The 18,244-nt window shown below is 42.6% G+C and overlaps 1 protein-coding gene across 1 annotated transcript in view; it reads left to right on the plus strand.

Annotated features, from left to right (window-relative positions):
- plpp4 (phospholipid phosphatase 4) overlaps window positions 1-18,244 on the plus strand; it is a 406,375-nt gene that overhangs the window by 110,533 nt on the left and 277,598 nt on the right. Inside the window, exon 2 of the mRNA XM_072239792.1 lies at window positions 10,417-10,525. Coding sequence (XP_072095893.1) covers window positions 10,417-10,525 — 109 coding nt within the window. The remainder of the gene's footprint in view (window positions 1-10,416; window positions 10,526-18,244) is intronic.

Below are 18,244 nucleotides of genomic sequence, written 5' to 3' on the forward strand. Positions count from 1 at the left end.
GTTTTGGATGTCATGCTGAATCTTCACAAACTCCTAAGAAAATGGAAATGATAACAATGAAGAATTTAAAGTTCATCCTTCATCTGGGAGCACTGCAGCCATTCAAACTTAATACTTCTTACCGTCTGTCTCACAGGTGTGTCCATATCTTTTTATTTCAATTTATTGTATTTTTCTTTCTTGTCCCCAATTGTTGGTTTTAAAAGTGGTTGTTACCTTTATAATTTTGGCCTGACTCTTAACACAAGCATTCCTTTTGTTCTCTTCACTCCTTCCTATCTCTACAATTTTAAACTTGCTTCTTTTCTCACCTTTCGTGGTCTGATGAAGGCTCATTGACCTGGACAAATGCTACCTGAGCTGCTAAGTGCTTCCAGCTTTTCCATTTATATCTGGATTTCCAGCACCTGTGTATTATCATCCAATTCATTTTTGAATAGAATAGAACATTATTGTCATTGCTCAAGACAAAGGGATTGAAATGCTACTCCAGTCCATGCAAAGTAAATATTTACAATTCATGCAATATGGCTAATTTTTTAAAAATCCCATATTTACATGCAACAAGTGACTTTGATAGTCCATACCAATCAAAGGCCATTGACAAGCCGGGGTGTAGCATTATTCAGCTGCACAACAGCCCTAAGAAAGAAACTGTTTTTCAGTCTTACTGCCTTGGCCAAGATGTTTTTGTATCTCCTACCAGATGGCAGAAGATTGCAAAGTGTCTGGGATTAGGTGGGTCTGTAATGATGTTCTGAGTGTGCCATAGGCACTGAACTTTGTAGGTTGTCTCCAGGTCTGGTCGTTGTCTCCCAATAATATGCAGAGCCATCCCTTGTTAAGTTTTGCAATGTTTAGTGCAGATTCTAAAAGTGATCTGACAAATATATTTTCACAAGGGCCTGTAAAAGTCTTGGAGCAGAATTAGCATGGACAAATTAGTTACCCAGAAATATTTTTGTTTGGAAGATGATGGCAAAATGACTATAGTTTTCAATATAGTCAGGGCAATGAAGGGAATATAAGTGTCAGTGTGTGAGTGTGAGTGTGAATGAGCATGAGCAATATAGAATTCTATCAGCTCTGTTTCTCAAACTCACATACACACACACACACACACACACACACACACACACACACACACACACACACACACACACACACACACACACAATCTTTCTAAACCATTTCCGAAGCTGTGCTACAGTTGAATTCACTCTCAATATTACAACCACCATGTCACCAACGTTCAAAACCTCCAAGCAATACAACATTGGTTCATAATTTGCAGTGTTTATTGTGTAACTCAGTTTCCACAGTTTGAGATGGGGGTTCCCAATTGTTTTTATACAGTGGACCCTTAGTATTATCTGAGGAGTCTGTGGACCCAAGGTTGGGAACCTCTGGTGTAAGAAAATAAAGAGGCACATGAATGCTCCCCTCCCTCTTCACCTGACAATTTCAGCCATTAATTTTTCTGCTCCTATTTATGTCTCTCCTTGTTATTCACTTACCCTCCCTCTTTTTGCCAGCTCCATCAAACTTTAAACCTCTTTTGCCCTTCAGCAAATCATGGTTCTTCCTTTTCTGTCCTTTCAAAATCCCCCCCCCTTTTGCATTTTAAAATGTATTTATCTTTTGCCCCCATTATCACAAAATGGATCCCTAATTCATCACTAATCACTAATGAGGCCAGACTGCGCAGGTGCATGACAGTTGAGCGCGAACAGTTTAAAAAGAGGAAGAAAGTCGCAGATTTTTTCTCTTCGGATCAAGAAGACAGCAGTAAGAGGCTAAGGATTTCCAGCGAGAAGACATTTTATTTCTTGGAGTAGGAGAGAGGTCAGACTGCACAGGCGCGTGACGTCAGCCAGTTGAGCGCGAACAGTTTAAAAAGAAAACTACCATATCCAGCAGGCAGCGTCGGAGCGGGCCGCAGAGTGAGAGGGTGCAGAGTGAAAGGGCTTTGGCTCAACGGGCGTCGGCGGAGACAGGAAGAGGCTTCCTGCGACCGTTGAGTCTCATAGTAACGGAGTAAGTTACAGTTTTTTGGTATTTAGTACAAACAGTAGCATTACAGGTATGCATCTAGGATTAGTGTTGTGCTTGGAGTGCCAGATGTGGGGACCCTGGGAGACTCCCAGCCTCCCCAAGGATTACATCTGCACCAGGTGCACTGAGATGATGCTCCTGAAGGAGCGTGTTAAGGAGCTAGAGATGGAAATTGATGACCTTTGGCTAATTAGGGAAAGTAAGGAGGTGATAGATACCACCTATAGAGAGGTAGTGGATAGCACCCCTGTGACAGTCTCCCTCAGAAACTGATATATTGTTTTGGATACTGTTGAAGAGGCAGACCTGACAGAGGAGGACCACAGTGAACAAGACTCTGGCATTCTGCCCAGTGCCGAAATCAAGAGAGCAAGAAGAAATGCAGTAGTTATAGGGATTCCATCGTAAGGGAGACGGACAAGAGCTTTTGCGAGCCGGACAAGGATATCCGGTTGGTGTGTTGCCTCCCTGGTGCCCAGGTACGGGATGTCTCAGATCGAGTCCAGAGTATTCTGAGGAGAGAGGACGAGCAGCCGGAAGTCTTGGTACATGTTGGTACCAATGACATAGACAGAAAAAGAGAGGAGGTCCTGAAGAAAGATTACTGGGAGCTAGGAAGAAAACTGAAAAGCCGGACCTCCAGAGTAATAACATCAGGATTGCTGCCCGAGCTGCGCGCTAATGATGGTAAGAATAGCAGAATTAAGCAGATGAATGTGTGGCTAAGTAACTGGTGCAGGGGGCAGGGCTTCAAATTCTTGAATCATTGGGATCTATTTTGGGGAAGGTATGACTTATACAAAAAAGATGGATTACACCTGAACTCAAAAGGTACTAATATCCTGGCGGGTTTGTTTAATATAGCTGTTAGGGAGGGTTTAAACTAAGTTGGCAAGGAGAAGGAAACCAAGGTGTTAGGGTCAAGGAAGAGGAAAATAGAAATAAGTCAAAAATATTGTGCAGCAAAGATGGCAAGAAGGACAGGCCGGTGAATATACAGGATAATTTGCTGCAAAATAGAATTATAGCAAAATCGGCAACAGATACTGATCTAAATGTACTGTACTTAAATGCACACAGCATTAGAAACAAAGTGGATGACCTTGCAGCACAGCTGCAGGTTAAAAGATATGACATTGTGGCCATCACCGAGTCATGGCTAAATGATGGATGTGATTGGGAGCTGAATATCCAAGGATACACAGTGTATAGGAAAGATAGGAAGGTAGGTAAAGGGGGTGGCGTGGCCCTGATGGTAAGTAACGATAGCAAATCAATAGAAAGAAGGGACATAGGATCAGAAGACATAGAATCCTTATGGGTAGAATTAAGAAATGGCAGGGGTAAAAAGACATTAATAGCAGTTATATACAGGCCTCCAAACAGCAGCTGGGATGTGGACTACAAGTTGCAGCTGGAAATAGAAAAAGCATGTCAGAAGGAAAATGTCAAGATAATTATGGGGGTTTTTAATATGACAGTGGATTGGGAAAGTCAGGAAGGTAATGGATCTCAGGAGAGGGAGTTTGTAGAATGCCTACAGGATGGCTTTTTGGAGCAGCTTGTCCAGAAACCCACTAGGGGACCGGCTGTTTTGGATTGGGTGCTGTGTAACGAACCTGAGGCGATTAGGGAGCTGGCAGTAAAGGAACCCCTTGGAAGTAGTGATCATAATATGATTGAGTTCAGTTTCAAATTTGAAAAGGAGAAGCTGGTATCAGGTGTATTGATATTTCAGTGGAACAGGGGAAATTACAGTGGTATGACAGAGGAACTGGCCCTAGTCGATTGGAAAAGTAAACTAAATGGAGGGACGGCAGAACAGAATTGGATGAAATTCCTACAAGAAATAAGGAAAATGCAGGAAAAATATATTCCAAGAAAAAAGAAAATCACGAATGGAAAAATGGCACAAATGTGGACAATGAGAGAGGTTAAGGCAAAAATAAAAGCAAAAGAAACGGCGTACAAGGAAGCAAAATTTAGTGGGAAAAATGAGGACTGGAAGACTTTTAAAAACTTGCAGAAGGAAACTAAGAAAGTCATTAGGAAAGAAAAGATGAATTATGAAAGGAAGTTGGCGATTAACATAAAAAAGGATACTAAGAGTTTTTTTAAATATATGAAGAGTAAAAGAGTGACAAGGGTAGATACGGGACCGATTGAAAATGATGCTGGAGAAATTATAATGGATAACAAAGAGATGGCAGAAGAACTGAATGAGTATTTTGCATCAGTCTTGACAGTGGAAGACATGAGCAATATACCTGATAGCCAGAGGTATCAGGGAATAGAATTAGGTATAGTCAAGATTACTAGAAAGAAAGTGCTTGGGAAGCTAAGTGGACTAAGAATAGATAAGTCTCCGGGTCCGGATGAGGTGCACCGAAGGGTTCTGAAGGAGTTGGCTTTGGAGATTGTGGAAGCATTGGGAATGATCTTCCAGGAATCAATAGACTCTGGCATGGTTCCAGAGGACTGGAAGGTGGCAAATGTAGTTCTGCTATTTAAGAAAGGAAGGAGGCAGCAAAAAGAAAATTACAGACCTATTAGTCTGACATCGGTAGTTGGAAAGATATTGGAGTCAATCCTCAAGGACGAGGTTATGAAATACCTCGAGATGCATGACAAGATAGGCCAAAGCCAGCATGGTTTCATGAAGAGAAGATCCTGCCTCACCAACCTATTGGAATTTTTTGAGGTAGTCTCGAATAAGATTGACAAGGGAGAGGCTGTGGATGTTGTGTATTTGGATTTTCAAAAGGCCTTCGATAAGGTGCCGCATATGAGGCTGCTTAATAAGATAAGAGCCCATGGAATTATAGGAAAGATAGTGAAATGGGTGGAGCATTGGCTGATAGGCAGAAAGCAAAGGGTGGGAATAAAAGGATCCTATTCTGATTGGTTGCCAGTTACTAGTGGTGTTCTGCAGGGGTCGGTGTTGGGGCCGCTTCTTTTTACGATGTATATCAATGATTTGGATTATGGATTAAATGGTTTTGTGGCTAAGTTTGCGGATGACACCAAGATAGGTGGAGGAGCAGGAAATGTTGAAGAAACGGAAAGGTTGCAGAGAGACTTAGTCAGTTTAGGAGAGTGGGCAAAGAAATGGCAGATGAGATACAACGTTGACAAATGTACGGTTGTACATTTTGGAAGAAGAAATAATCGGGCAGATTATTATTTAGATGGGGAGAAAATTCAAAAATCGGAAGTGCAAAGGGACTTGGGGGTCCTCGTGCAGGATACCCTAAAGGTTAACCACCAAGTTGGATCGGCGGTAAGGAAAACGAATGCTATGTTGGCATTCATTTCAAGAGGAGTAGTGTATAAGAGTAAGGAGGTGTTGATGAGGCTCTATGGGGCATTAGTGAGACCTCATTTGGAATACTGTGTGCAGTTTTGGGCCCCCTATCTTAGAAAGGATGTACTGATGTTGGAGAGAGTTCAGAGAAGACTTACGAGGATGATTCCTGGAATGCAGGGGCTAACATATGAGGAGTGTTTGTCGGCTCTTGGATTGTATTCATTAGAGTATAGAAGGATGAGAGGGGATCTCATAGAAACATTTCGAATGTTGGAAGGGTTGGACAGAGTAGATGTGGAAAGGTTGTTTCCCTTGGTGGGTGAGTCCAGGACAAGAGGCCATAGTCTTAGAATTAGAGGGTACCCAGTTGAAACAGAGATGAGGAGAAATTTTTTTAGCCAGGGGGTCGTGGATTTGTGGAATTCGTTGCCACATATGGCTGTGGAGGCCCGATCAGTGAGGGTGTTTAAGGAGGAGATTGACAGGTATCTAATTAGTCAAGGTATCAAGGGATATGGGAAAAAAGCTGGAAATTGGAACTAGATGGGTGAATAGTTTAGCTCATGGGGGAGTTGCGGAGCAGACTCCATGGGCTGAATGGCCTACGTCTGCTCCTTTGTCTTGTGATCTTGTGCAATGCTGCTGCTGCTGCTGCTTGACCTGTTGGTTATAGCTCTTTTGCTACTTGTCCAGAAGATTCCCGCCCACCACAGCTGAATCCACCCCCTTTTTCGTAGGTCTTGATGTACATGTGACAAATAAAGCTAATCCACTTTTCACTTATAATCCACTGACAAATAAAGCTAATCCACTTTTCTCTTTTGAATATTTCTATATCTGTTCATTCACTTAAGTAGGGCACTTTACGAATGCAAGATATTCTGAAGCACTGCACAGCAAACCAAGAAAATTGGGAAATCCATTAACAATTACTGATATACAAAATGTGCTCACATCAGGCTCCCATAAAAGCATTATGATAGCGACCAGGTAATCTTTTTGAATTAATTAATTTAATTTGTTTAGCGATAAGGCATAGAATAGGCCCTTCTGGCTCTTCAAGCTGCACCACCCAGCAACCCCCGATTTAACCTTAGCCAAATCGAAGTATTGAGAATAAGAGCTGGAATGTTATGATGAGGTTGTATAAGGCACTGGTGAGGCCGAATCTGGAGTATTGTGTTCAGTTTTGGTCACCAAATTACAGGAAGGATATAAATAAGGTTGAAAGAGTGCAGAGAAGGTTTACAAGGATGTTGCCGGGACTTGAGAAACTCAGTTACAGAGAAAGGTTGAATAGGTTAGGACTTTATTCCCTGGAGCGTAGAAGAATGAGGGGAGATTTGATAGAGGTATATAAAATTATGATGGGTACAGATAGAGTGAATGCAAGCAGGCTTTTTCCACGGAGGCAAGGGGAGAAAAAAACCAGAGGACATGGGTTAAGGGTGAGGGGGGAAAAGTTTAAAGGGAACATTAGGGGGGGCTTCTTCACACAGAGAGTGGTGGGAGTATGGAATGAGTTGCCAGATGAGGTGGTAAATGCAGGTTCTTTATTAACATTTAGGAATAAATTGGACAGATACATGGATGGGAGGTGTATGGAGGGATATGGTCCGTGTGCAGGTCAGTGGGACTAGGCAGAAAATGGTTCAGCACAGCCAAGAAGGGCCAAAAGGCCTGTTTCTGTGCTGTAGTTTCTATGGTTCTATGGTTCTAAATCATGGAGCAATTTACAATGACCAGTTAACCTACCAGCAGTATGTCTTTGGGTCCCCCAGAGAAAACACATGCATTCCATGAGGACGACATACAATCTCCTAACAAGAGACGCCAGGATTGAATTTCAAACTCTGACGCCCCGAGCTGTAATATTGTCACGCTACCGTTACACTACTGTGGCAATCTTTTGAGGTGTTGGTCGAAGTTCAAAGTCGGAGTACATATATGTCACCATATACATCATTGAGATTCTTTTTTTGCGGTCATACTTAGCAAATCTATAGAATAGTAACTGTAAATTGTAAACATCAGGAACTGTAAACAAACTGTGCAAATGCAGATATAAATAAATAGCAATAAATAATAGTCATAGTCATAGTATACTTTATTGATCCCAATGGGAAATTGGTTTTCATTACAGTTGCACCATAAATAATAAATAGTCATAGAACCATAAATAGTTAAATAGTAGTATGTAAATTATGCCAGTAAATTATGAAATAAGTCCAGGACCAGCCTATCGGCACAGGGTGTCTGACCCTCCAAGGGAGGAGTTGTAAAGTTTGATGGCCACAGGCAGGAATGACTTCCTATGACACTCTGTGCTACATCTTGGAGGAATGAGTCTCTGGCTGAATGTACTCCTGTGCCCACCCAGTACATTATGTAGTGGATGGGAGACATTGACCAAGATGGCATGCAACTTAGACAGCATCCTCTTTTCAGACACCACCGTGAGAGAGTCCAGTTCCATCCCCACAACATCACTGGCCTTAGGAATAAGTTTGTTGATTCTGTTGGTGTCTGCTACCCTCAGCCTGCTGCCCCAGCACACAACAGCAAACATGATAGCACTGACCACCACAGACACATAGAACATCCTCAGCATCATCCGGCAGATGTTAAAGGACCTCAGTCTCCTCAGGAAGTAGAGACGGCTCTGACCCTTCTTGTAGACAGCCTCAGTGTTCTTTGACCAGTCCAGTTTATTGTTAATTCGTATCCCCAAGTACTTGTAATCCTCCACCATGTCCACACTGACCCCCTGGATGGAAACAGGTGTCACCGGTACCTTAGCTCTCCTTAGGTCTACCAACAGCTCCTTAGTCTTTTTCACATTAAGCTGCAGATAATTCTGCTCACACCATGTGACAAAGTTTCCTACAGTAGCATGAGATAACAATATAGCAGACTCCTTAAATGAGTTTATCTATTCTTTCAACACACACAAAATGCTGGTGAACGCAGCAGGTTATAGGAAGAGGTACAGTCAACATTTTGGGCCGAGACCCTTTGTCGGAATCTCAGCCCGAAATGTCGACTGTAGTCCTGACAAAGGGTCTCGGCCCGAAACGTCGACTGTAATGTTCCTATAGATGCTGCCTGACCTGCTGCGTTCCACCAGCATCTTGTGTGTGTTGCTTGAATTTCCAGCTTTTGCAGGTTTCCTCGTGTTTGTGTTATCTATTCCTTTTTGTTCAAGAGCCTAATGGTTGAGCGGTAGTAATTGTTCATGATCCTGGTGGTGCGAGTCCTGGGGCTCTTATACCTTCTACCTGATGGCAGCAGCGAGAAAAGAGCATGGCCTCAGTGGTGGATGCTGTTTTTCTATGGCAACGTTTCATGTAGATGTGCTCAATGGTTGGGAGTGTTTTATGCATGATGTACAGGGCCGAGTTCACTGTCCTTTGTAGCATTTTACACTCAAAGGCGTTGGTGTTCCCAGAAGAAGAAGGAAGAAAAGCCAGTCAGCACACTTTCTACCACACATCTATAGAAGTTTGCCGAGGTTCTCAATTACATTGCAAACCTCCGCAGACTCCAGAGGAAATAGAGGTGCTGTCACGCTTTCTTTGCAATAATATTTTTATGTTGGGTCCAGGACAGGACCTTTGAGATAGTGACACCCAGGAATTTAAATTTACTGACCCTCTCCACCTCTGATCCTCCGATGATTACCGGCTCATGGACCCCGGGTTTCCCTTTTCTGAATTCTACAATCAACTCCTTGGTCTTATTGATGTCGAGTGAGAGGTTAAGAGGAAGATGTTAGCTAAATGCCAAGGAAATCATGCTATTTGATCTGTTATATTTCACTTGGGATGGAAGATTCAGTCTTGCTTTAACCTCTCAGTTGGAAGATGACATCTGTGATAGTGTAGTGCTGTCTGAGTGCTGCACTATACTTGTTTGAGTGTCTGGAATGGCAGGCAAGCCACAATCTTCTGACTGAAAAAAATAAGTTTGTTAACAACCCAAGGTTAGCTGACACGAACCAGATATCAGCCTCAGGTCCAAACACGCATTATAACCTTGCCCCCAGAAGTTATTTTTACAGATAGAGCTAAGGATTGAATGGCTTGTCATATGAAGAGCGTTTGATGGCTTTGGTCCTGTGTTCTCTAGAATTCAGAAGAATGAGGGGTGACCTATTGAATGGCGAAAGGCCTTGATAGAGTGAATGTGGGGAGCATGTTTTCTATGGTAGGAGAGTCCAAGATCAGAGGACACAGCCTCAGAATAGGGGGATGTCCTTTTAGAATGGAGATGTGGTGGAATTTGTTTAGCCAGAGAGTGGTGAATCTGTGGAATTCTTTGCCACAGGCAGCTGTGGGGGCCAAGTCTTTACGCAGATTTAAGGCGGAGGTTAATAGATTCTTGATTGGTCAGTGCATGAGGGGACACAGGGAGAAAGCAGGAGATTGAGACTGAAAGGAATACTAGATCAGCCATGGTGGAATGATGGAGCAGACTCAAAGAGCCAAATGGCCTAATTCTGCTCCTATATCTTATGGTCTTGTGGTGTAAAGATTCCTACCTCAACCTGTCCTATTGAAAAGGAAGCAGCCAAATCATAAAACAGAAACAAAAGCCACTTGATCATTAATGGTCCACCTTGATCTATTGAGCTTTCCTTTGGGGCACCACACCGAGTGTCTTATTCAAACTGAGTCCTGACGAAGGGCCTTGGCCCAAAATATTGACTGTGTATTGATATCCATTGATGCTGCCTGACCTGCTGTGTCCCTCTGGATTTCCAGCATCTGCACAATGGCTTGTGTTTACATATTCAAACTTCTTGCTGGTTTTTAATATTATTGAGATGCTCTATGCTGAAGGGGATCTTGGAAAAATGAAATGCAGAACCCTGCTTAAAAACCAAACTTAACACAGGCAGTCCATCCTGACTTTAGATGCACTTTGTTCCTTCGTACTCACCTTAGGTGAAATAAGATCTTAAATCTTCATGTAATAGAATGGTACTTCAGCTTTCAATTCCTGCTGATAAAACCTTCCAGATATAACCTCTTCTTCATTTTTTTTCTCCACAGTTTCACGGAATTTCTGGATCCTTTCCAACGAGTTATTCAGCCTGAAGAGATTTGGCTGTACAAGAATCCCATTGTGCAGTCAGATCACATTCCTACTCGGATAATGTTTGTAAGTATAACACTTGATTTTTAACAACAGACTATTGGAGTACTACCAAATTACAGTGATTCACGCATGATTGTTCTACAAGGTGTCAAAATAGTTTGGCCCCTATTAATAGCATAATAAATTACTTTCTTTTTCTGCTGTGAAAATATTTTTTTATTGAAATCTGCAGTATTACCAATCAATATGCTTGACAGCAGAAGAGCCAAAACCATACGCAATAAAAAGTTTGACACAGGCCTCGGAGACTGCAGAAGTAATTTCCAACTTTGTACCCTGGCATCCAGCATATCATATTCCACAGGGTGCGAGATTCAATTCTGCAATCAATAACTTAACCAGTTGGATGATCGTTTCTGTGATATTTTCCCAATGATCATTAAATTTTCTTGACGAACAGGAGGACAAAATCAAGAAGTGACCCAGAATAAATGACAACGATATGTTACTATCAACCTTTCATTAACAGAGAGATCCTCAAATTTCTTTAGGTGTGACTGACTTCAGAACGATTTGTTAGCCTGCTGGCAGACCTGAAATATTTTGCAGCCAGCAAATCTTTGAAATGCAGTCACTGTTGTGATACGGTAAAACAAGGCAATTTGTACATAGCAAGCTCCCACAGACATCACTCTAAAAATCATGGGATAGATTATGTTATTTTTTGAGGTAATACCTTCACCAGAGGGTCCCAAACATTTTTTATGCCATGGACCCTAACTATTAACTGAAAGGTCTTTGGAGACCAGTTTGGGAACCCCTGAACTACACTATTATTGGTGAGAAATTCTGCTGTTCTTGAAAATTGTGAGACTACATTTTTAAAGTCCAGTCCAGACGACAATGAGACCTTGGTTTGGCATTGCACCCAAAATAGAAGTGCACCATTTTCTTAGTTTCCTGCTGATATAACAGCCTAGATGTTCGTGCTCAGGGGTATGAGGTGAATGCAAGGGTACTACCAACTGAGTAATGGCTGACATACAAAAATTGCCAATGATCCATTTGTCTGATAAAAGACTTTTTGAGCTGCGTGGTCCTGCATTTTTACAAATTTTTGCCCTTTAAACTAAACTGATTGTTTACCTATTATGCCTTTGTTATGGAAAAAAGCAGCAGTCAACCAGGCAAAATCTTTGATAATTCTGATGTTCTGATATTAAGAAGCAATGGATTTACTTCTCATAAATGCTACTTTAAAAAAGCTGTGTAATAACAAAAAACATTTCAAGCAATCAAAATATAACTTCTTACTCTTTTTTCAATACTTATAAATTATTATTTAAACGAATTTTGCCCAGAAATTTAATTATTATCTATAAGGTTTTGAAGCGATTAAAGTAAAATAGATCTTTCTCCTGCCATCCAGTCGATATTCCAGATTTAGAGTCATAGAGAAGTACAGGACAGAATTAGGTCCTTCAACCCGTATAACCATATAACCATATTAACAATTAAAGCACAGAAATAGGCCATCTCGGTCCTTCTAGTCCATGCCGAAGGCTTACTCTCACCTAGTCCCATCTACCTGCACTCAACCCATAACCCTCCATTCCTTTCCTGTCCATATACCTATCCAATTTAACTTTAAATGACAATGTTGAACCTGCCTCTACCACTTCTACTGGAAGCTCGTTCCACAGAGCTACCACTCTCTGAGTAAAGAAGTTCCCCCTCATGTTACCCCTAAACTTTTGCCCTTTAACTCTCAACTCATGTCCTCTTGTTTGAATCTCCCCCACTCTCAATGGAAAAAGCCTATCCATGTCAACACTATCTATCCCCCTCATAATTTTAAATACGTCTATCAAGTCCCCCCTCAACCTTCTGCACTCCAAAGAATAAAGACCTAACTTGTTCAACCTTTCTCTGTAACTTAGGTGCTTAAACCCAGGTATCATTCTAGTAAATCTCCTCTGTACTCTCTCTATTTTGTTGACATCTTTCCTATAATTCGGTGATCAGAACTGTACACAATACTCCAAATTTGGCCTCACCAATGCCTTGTACAATTTTAACATTACATCCCAACTCCTATACTCAATGCTCTGATTTATAAAGGCCAGCATACCAAAAGCTTTCTTCACCACCCTATCCACATGAGATTCCACCTTCAGGGAACTATGCACCATTATTCCTAGATCCCTCTGTTCTACTGCATTCCTCAATGCCCTACCATTTACCATGTATGTCCTATTTTGATTAGTCCTACTAAAATGTAGCACCTCACAGTGAGGTAGCACTGCTACACAGGACATGCCAAAATCATGGGTGACTTTAACTTCCCTAATATTGATTGGCACCTGATTAGTTCCAATGGTTTAGACGGGGCCCAGTTTGTTAAGTGTGTCCAGGACGAATTCCTGTCACAGTATGTTGACAAGCCGACTGGGGAATGCCATACTAGATCTAGTATTAGGTAACGAACCAGGTCAGGTCCTGATGAAGGGTCTCGGCCTGAAACGTCGACTGCACCTCTTCCTACAGATGCTGCTTGGCCTGCTGCGTTCACCAGCAACTTTGATGTGTGTTGCAGGTCAGGTCACAGATCTCTCAGTGGGTGAGCATCTGGGGGACAGTGACCACCGCTCCCTGGCCTTTAGCATTATCATGGAAAAGGATAGAATCAGAGAGGACAGGAAAATTATTAATTGGGGAAGGGCAAATTATGATCTATAAGGCTAGAAATTGCGGGTGTGAATTGGGACGATGTTTTTACAGGGAAATGTACTAAGGACATGTGATTGATGTTTAGGGATCTCTTGCAGGATATTAGGGATAAATTTGTCCCAGTGAGGAAGACAAAGAATGGTAGGGTGAAGGAACCATGGGTGACAAGTGAGGTGGAAAATCTAGTCAGGTTGAAGAAGGCAGCAAGGATCAGATGGGTCTATTGAGGAATATAGGGTAGCAAGAAAGGAGCTTAAGGAGGTGCTGAGGAGAGCAAGAAAGGAGGCATGAGAAGACCTTGGCGAGTAGGGTAAAGGAAAACCCCAAGGCATTCTTCAATTATGTGAAGAAAAAAAGGATGACTGGAGTGAAGGTAGGACCGATTGGCGATAAAGGTGAGAAGATGTGCCTGGAGGCTGTGGAAGTGAGCGAGGTCCTCAATGAATACTTCTCTTCGGTATTCACCAATGAGAGGGAACTTGATGACGGTGAGGACAATATGAGTGAGGTTGATGTTCTGGAGCATGTTGATATTAAGGGAGAGGAGGTGTTGGAGTTGTTAAAATACGCTAGGACGGATAAGTCCACGGGGCCTGATGGAATATTCCCCAGGCTGCTCCACGAGGCGAGGGAAGAGATTGCTGAGCCTCTGGCCAGGATCTTTATGTCCTCGTTGTCCACGGAAATGGTACTGGAGGATTGGAGGGAGGCGAATGTTGTCCCCTTGTTCAAAAAAGGTATTAGGGATAGTCCGGGAAATTATAGACCAGTGAGCCTTACGTCTGTGGTGGGAAAGCTGTTGAAAAAATTCTTAGAGATAGAATCTATGGGCATTTAGAGAATTATGGTCTGATCAGGGACAGTCAGCGTAGCTTTGTGAGGGGCAGATCGTGTCTAACAAACCTGATAGAGTTCTTTGAGGAGGTGACTAGGCATATAGATGAGGGTAGTGCAGTGGATGTGATCGATATGGATTTTAGTAAGGCATTTGACAAGGTTCCACACGGTAGGCTTATTCAGAAAGTCAGAAGGCATGGGATCCAGGGAAGTTTGGCCAGTTGGATTCAGAATTGGCTTGCCTGCAGAAAGCAGAGGGTCGTGGTGGAGAGAGTACATTCGGATTGGAGGGTTGTGACTACTGGTGACCCACAAGGATCTGTTCTGGGATTTCTACTTTTCGTGATTTTTATTAATGACCTGGATGTGGGGGTAGAAGGGTGGATTGGCAAGTCTGCAGATGACACAAAGGTTGGTGGTGTTGTGGATAGTGTAGAGGATTGTCGAAGATTGCAGAGAGACATTGATGGATTGCCAAAGTGGGCTGAGAAGTGGCAGATGGAGTTCAACCTGGAGAAGTGTGAGGTGGTACTCTTTGGAAGGACAAACTCCAAGGCAGTGTACAAAGTAAATGGCAGGATTCTTGGTAGTGTGGAGGAGCAGAGGGATCTGGGGGTACATATCCACAGATCCCTGAAGGTTGTCTCACAGGTAGATAGGGTAGTTAAGAAAGCTTATGGGGTGTTAGCTTTCATAAGTCGAGGGATAGAGTTGAAGAGTCGCGATGTAATGATGCAACTCTATAAAACTCTGGTTAGGCCACACTTGGCGTACTGTGCCCAGTTCTGGTTACCTCACTATAGGAAGGATGGGAAAGCATTGGAAAGGGTACAGAGATTTACCAGGATGCTGCCCAAAGTATGCATTATGATCAGAAATTAAGGGAGCTAGGGCTTTAGCCTTTGGAGAGAAGGAGGATGAGAGGAGACATGATAGAGGTGTACAAGATATTAAAAGGAATAGATAGAGTGGACAGCCAGCGCCTCTTCTCCAGGGCACCACTGCTCAATACAAGAGGACATGGCTTTAAGGTCAAGGGTGGGAAGTTCAAGGGGGATATTGGAGGAAGGCTTTTTACTCAGAGAGTGGTGCACTGCCTGAGTCAATGGTGGAGGCAGATACACCAGTGAAATTTAAGAGGCTACTAGACAGGTATATGGAGGAATTTAAGGTGGGGGGTTATATGGGATGCAGGGTTTAAGGGTCAGCACAACATTGTGGGCCAAAGGGCCTGTACTGTGCTGTACTACTCTCTGTTCTATGTTCTTAAAACCATTTAAACTGCCTACACCTATTGACCTGCACCATGACCACAGCCTTCCATATCCCCACTATCCATGTACCTATCCAGACCTCGTAAATGTTGAAATCAAGCTCACATGAACCACTTGTTCTGGCAGCTCATTCTACACTCTCACGACCCTCTGAGTGAAGAAGTTACCCCTCATGTTTCTACCAGCCTACCTTATGAAAACCCAGACCCCAATTTTAGACTAGTTTCCCAATCTTTAGTCTTCTAGAATAACACATTTTCTGTCATTTGATTTAACTGTTAACGCTTAATTTTCTTTTGTTACCCTGCTGCCTGTCTTCTGGTCATATTGAAGTTGTAGCTTTCGCTTTGACTCTGGTTTTACAGTTGTTTTGGACCTTGGGCTCACATTCAGAGGGATCTGTATTGAGATTAAATAAACTTGATTCATGTTGTCACTGTTAACAGTTTTCAAAATTAAGACAAAGTAATTACTTTTGTCTGAATGAATTGAGCAAGGGTGAAAGATACTGGGCCATTTGATTCTTTCAAGAATGTGGTTTATTAAGAATACAATTAAATTCTAACTTCCACTGCAAATTGTGTAATCATCACTCTCCCAGTTCTGTCAGATTGCATGGCTTCGTTCTTCTGCAAATTATCTGTAGCAGATGGAAAGAAAATCTTAATTTCCCACCCACTAAGTTCAAACAATCAAGAAGAAAATGGACAATGTGTGCAGGATTGAAACCGATTAATTACCTTTTGAGCTCCCCCTTGTACAACAGTCATGCAAGGTCAGATTGCTGTCCATGCTTGCAGTTTTAGGGCACCAGAACACTGATCTTGTAATTGTGTCACTGTGTATAAATGAGTATTAAATCCATCAGCAGAGGTTAAGGTAGATAATAGAATTCATGGCAACAAGACTTCTAAATACAGATCTCCTTCCTTCAGACATTTCTTCCGTCCAACAAAACTTACTCATTCTCCTTGAGTCACAGCTGCAAGTTCTGCCACAATGCATTGTTTACAAGCAAAATCATCTTGTTAATAGGAGACAGAGGAAACAGTTGAGGACAGCTTTCATGATTGGAAAGCTCTGACCAGTGGGATACAACAGGGTGGAGAGCTGAGATCTATTTTGTATGTTATAATATATATATATTTGTCTGTTTTATACCGTGCTGTATGACATGGGTGATCATGTCACACTTCTGGGCAGTGTCTTTACAAAATGAGTGACCCAGGCATGATCAAAACTCTTCAGAGATTGACTGCCTGGCGCCAGTGATCGCATAATCAAGACTTGTGATATGCACCAGCTGCTCATATGACTATCCACCACCTGCTCCCATGGCTTTATGTGACCCTGATCTGGTGGGGGGATGGGGGTGAGGCTAAGAACGTGCTACACCTTGCCCAAGGGTGGCCTGCAGGCTAGCAGATGGAGGGGTTGCCTTACACCTCCTTAGGTAGAGATATATCTCTAATATATATATATAAATTCAAAGGATTCAAAGGTTCATTTATTATCAAAGTGTACAACTTTGAAATTCTTCTTCTCTAGAGAGCCACAAGACCAAAAAAAAGACAACACTAACATCCCCCCCACACACACACATACATACACACACACACACACACACACACACACACACACACACACACACACACACACACGAGAAAGATAGAAAGATTCATAGTCCAAAGCACAGGAAACAACCTCCAGGCGCAGCCCACAGGCCCCACAGCCTCTCCTCTCCAGGAGCAGAGCGATCGCACCAGTGATCAAAAGACAGGCAGCAGGCACTTAGCTCTGCATTCGCCTCGGTGTTTCAATCTCTCTTGTTGCTTTAATTGGCAAACAATGGAAGCTTTAATCAGTAAAATGGAGTCAAACATCGGCTCACACTCCCTGCAGTCTCATCACCACAAGGTTCACGCTCGCTGCCTCCCAGAATCCTCAGCAAAGAGCAGGATCACACACACTATCTCCAAACTGCAAATCACAGGCCCCAACAGTTCCAGAAACACATTCAAGATGAAAAAAACAGATGTAAAAGACATAAAAGAAGTGAAATAAGTAGTTTTTGTGGTTTATCCAGAAGATGTCAACGTGGGAGCGTTGTACGCAGGTGCCATTTTGACTGGATGTGATATGTGATATGATTGAAATGTGAGTGTAGAAGTGGTAGTTAGTAAATTTGCAGATGCAGATGTTGTTGTTGATGATGAGGTACTTGTAGGTCACGGAATGATGTTGATCAGTTGGATAGTTTGATGTTTGAGAAGTGATGCACTTTAGAAGCCCTAACGGGGATAACACATACATGGTGAATGATAAAACCCAAGGGAGCATTGATGAACAATGGGAACTTGGTGTACAAGTCCAATGATCCTCGAATGTGGCAGCATACTGATAGATGGGGTAGTGAAGAAGGCATATGGGAAACTTGCCTTCATTAGCCAGGGCATAGAGTATAAGAGCAGCAAACACAAGGAAGTCTGCAGATGCTGGAATTTCAAGCAACACACATAAAAGTTGCTGGTGAACGCAGCAGGCCAGGCAGCATCTCTAGGAAGAAGTACAGTCGACGTTTTGGGCCGAGACCCTTCGTCAGGACTAACTGAAAGAAGACGAAGTTAGAGGAAAGAGGACCTTCAGTTAGATCTGACGAAGGGTCTTGGCCCAAAACGTCGACTGTACCTCTTCCTAGAGATGCTGCCTGGCCTGCTGCGTTCACCAGCAACTTTTATGTGTGTTGAGTATAAGAGCCAGCTGGTTTTGGTACAACTTTATATAATGTTGGTAAGCTCTGGTTGCCTCACTATAGGAATGGTGTGATTGCACCGAGGAAGATGCAGAGAAAATTTACCAGAATGTTGCCTGGGAAGGAATATTTCTCTTATAAGTTCAAGTGGTGTTCTCTCCCACACCACCTCTTCCCCTAGGTGGCTGT

The sequence above is a fragment of the Mobula birostris genome, chromosome 21, assembly GCF_030028105.1.
Source record: "Mobula birostris isolate sMobBir1 chromosome 21, sMobBir1.hap1, whole genome shotgun sequence".
NCBI classification, from domain to species: domain Eukaryota; kingdom Metazoa; phylum Chordata; class Chondrichthyes; order Myliobatiformes; family Myliobatidae; genus Mobula; species Mobula birostris.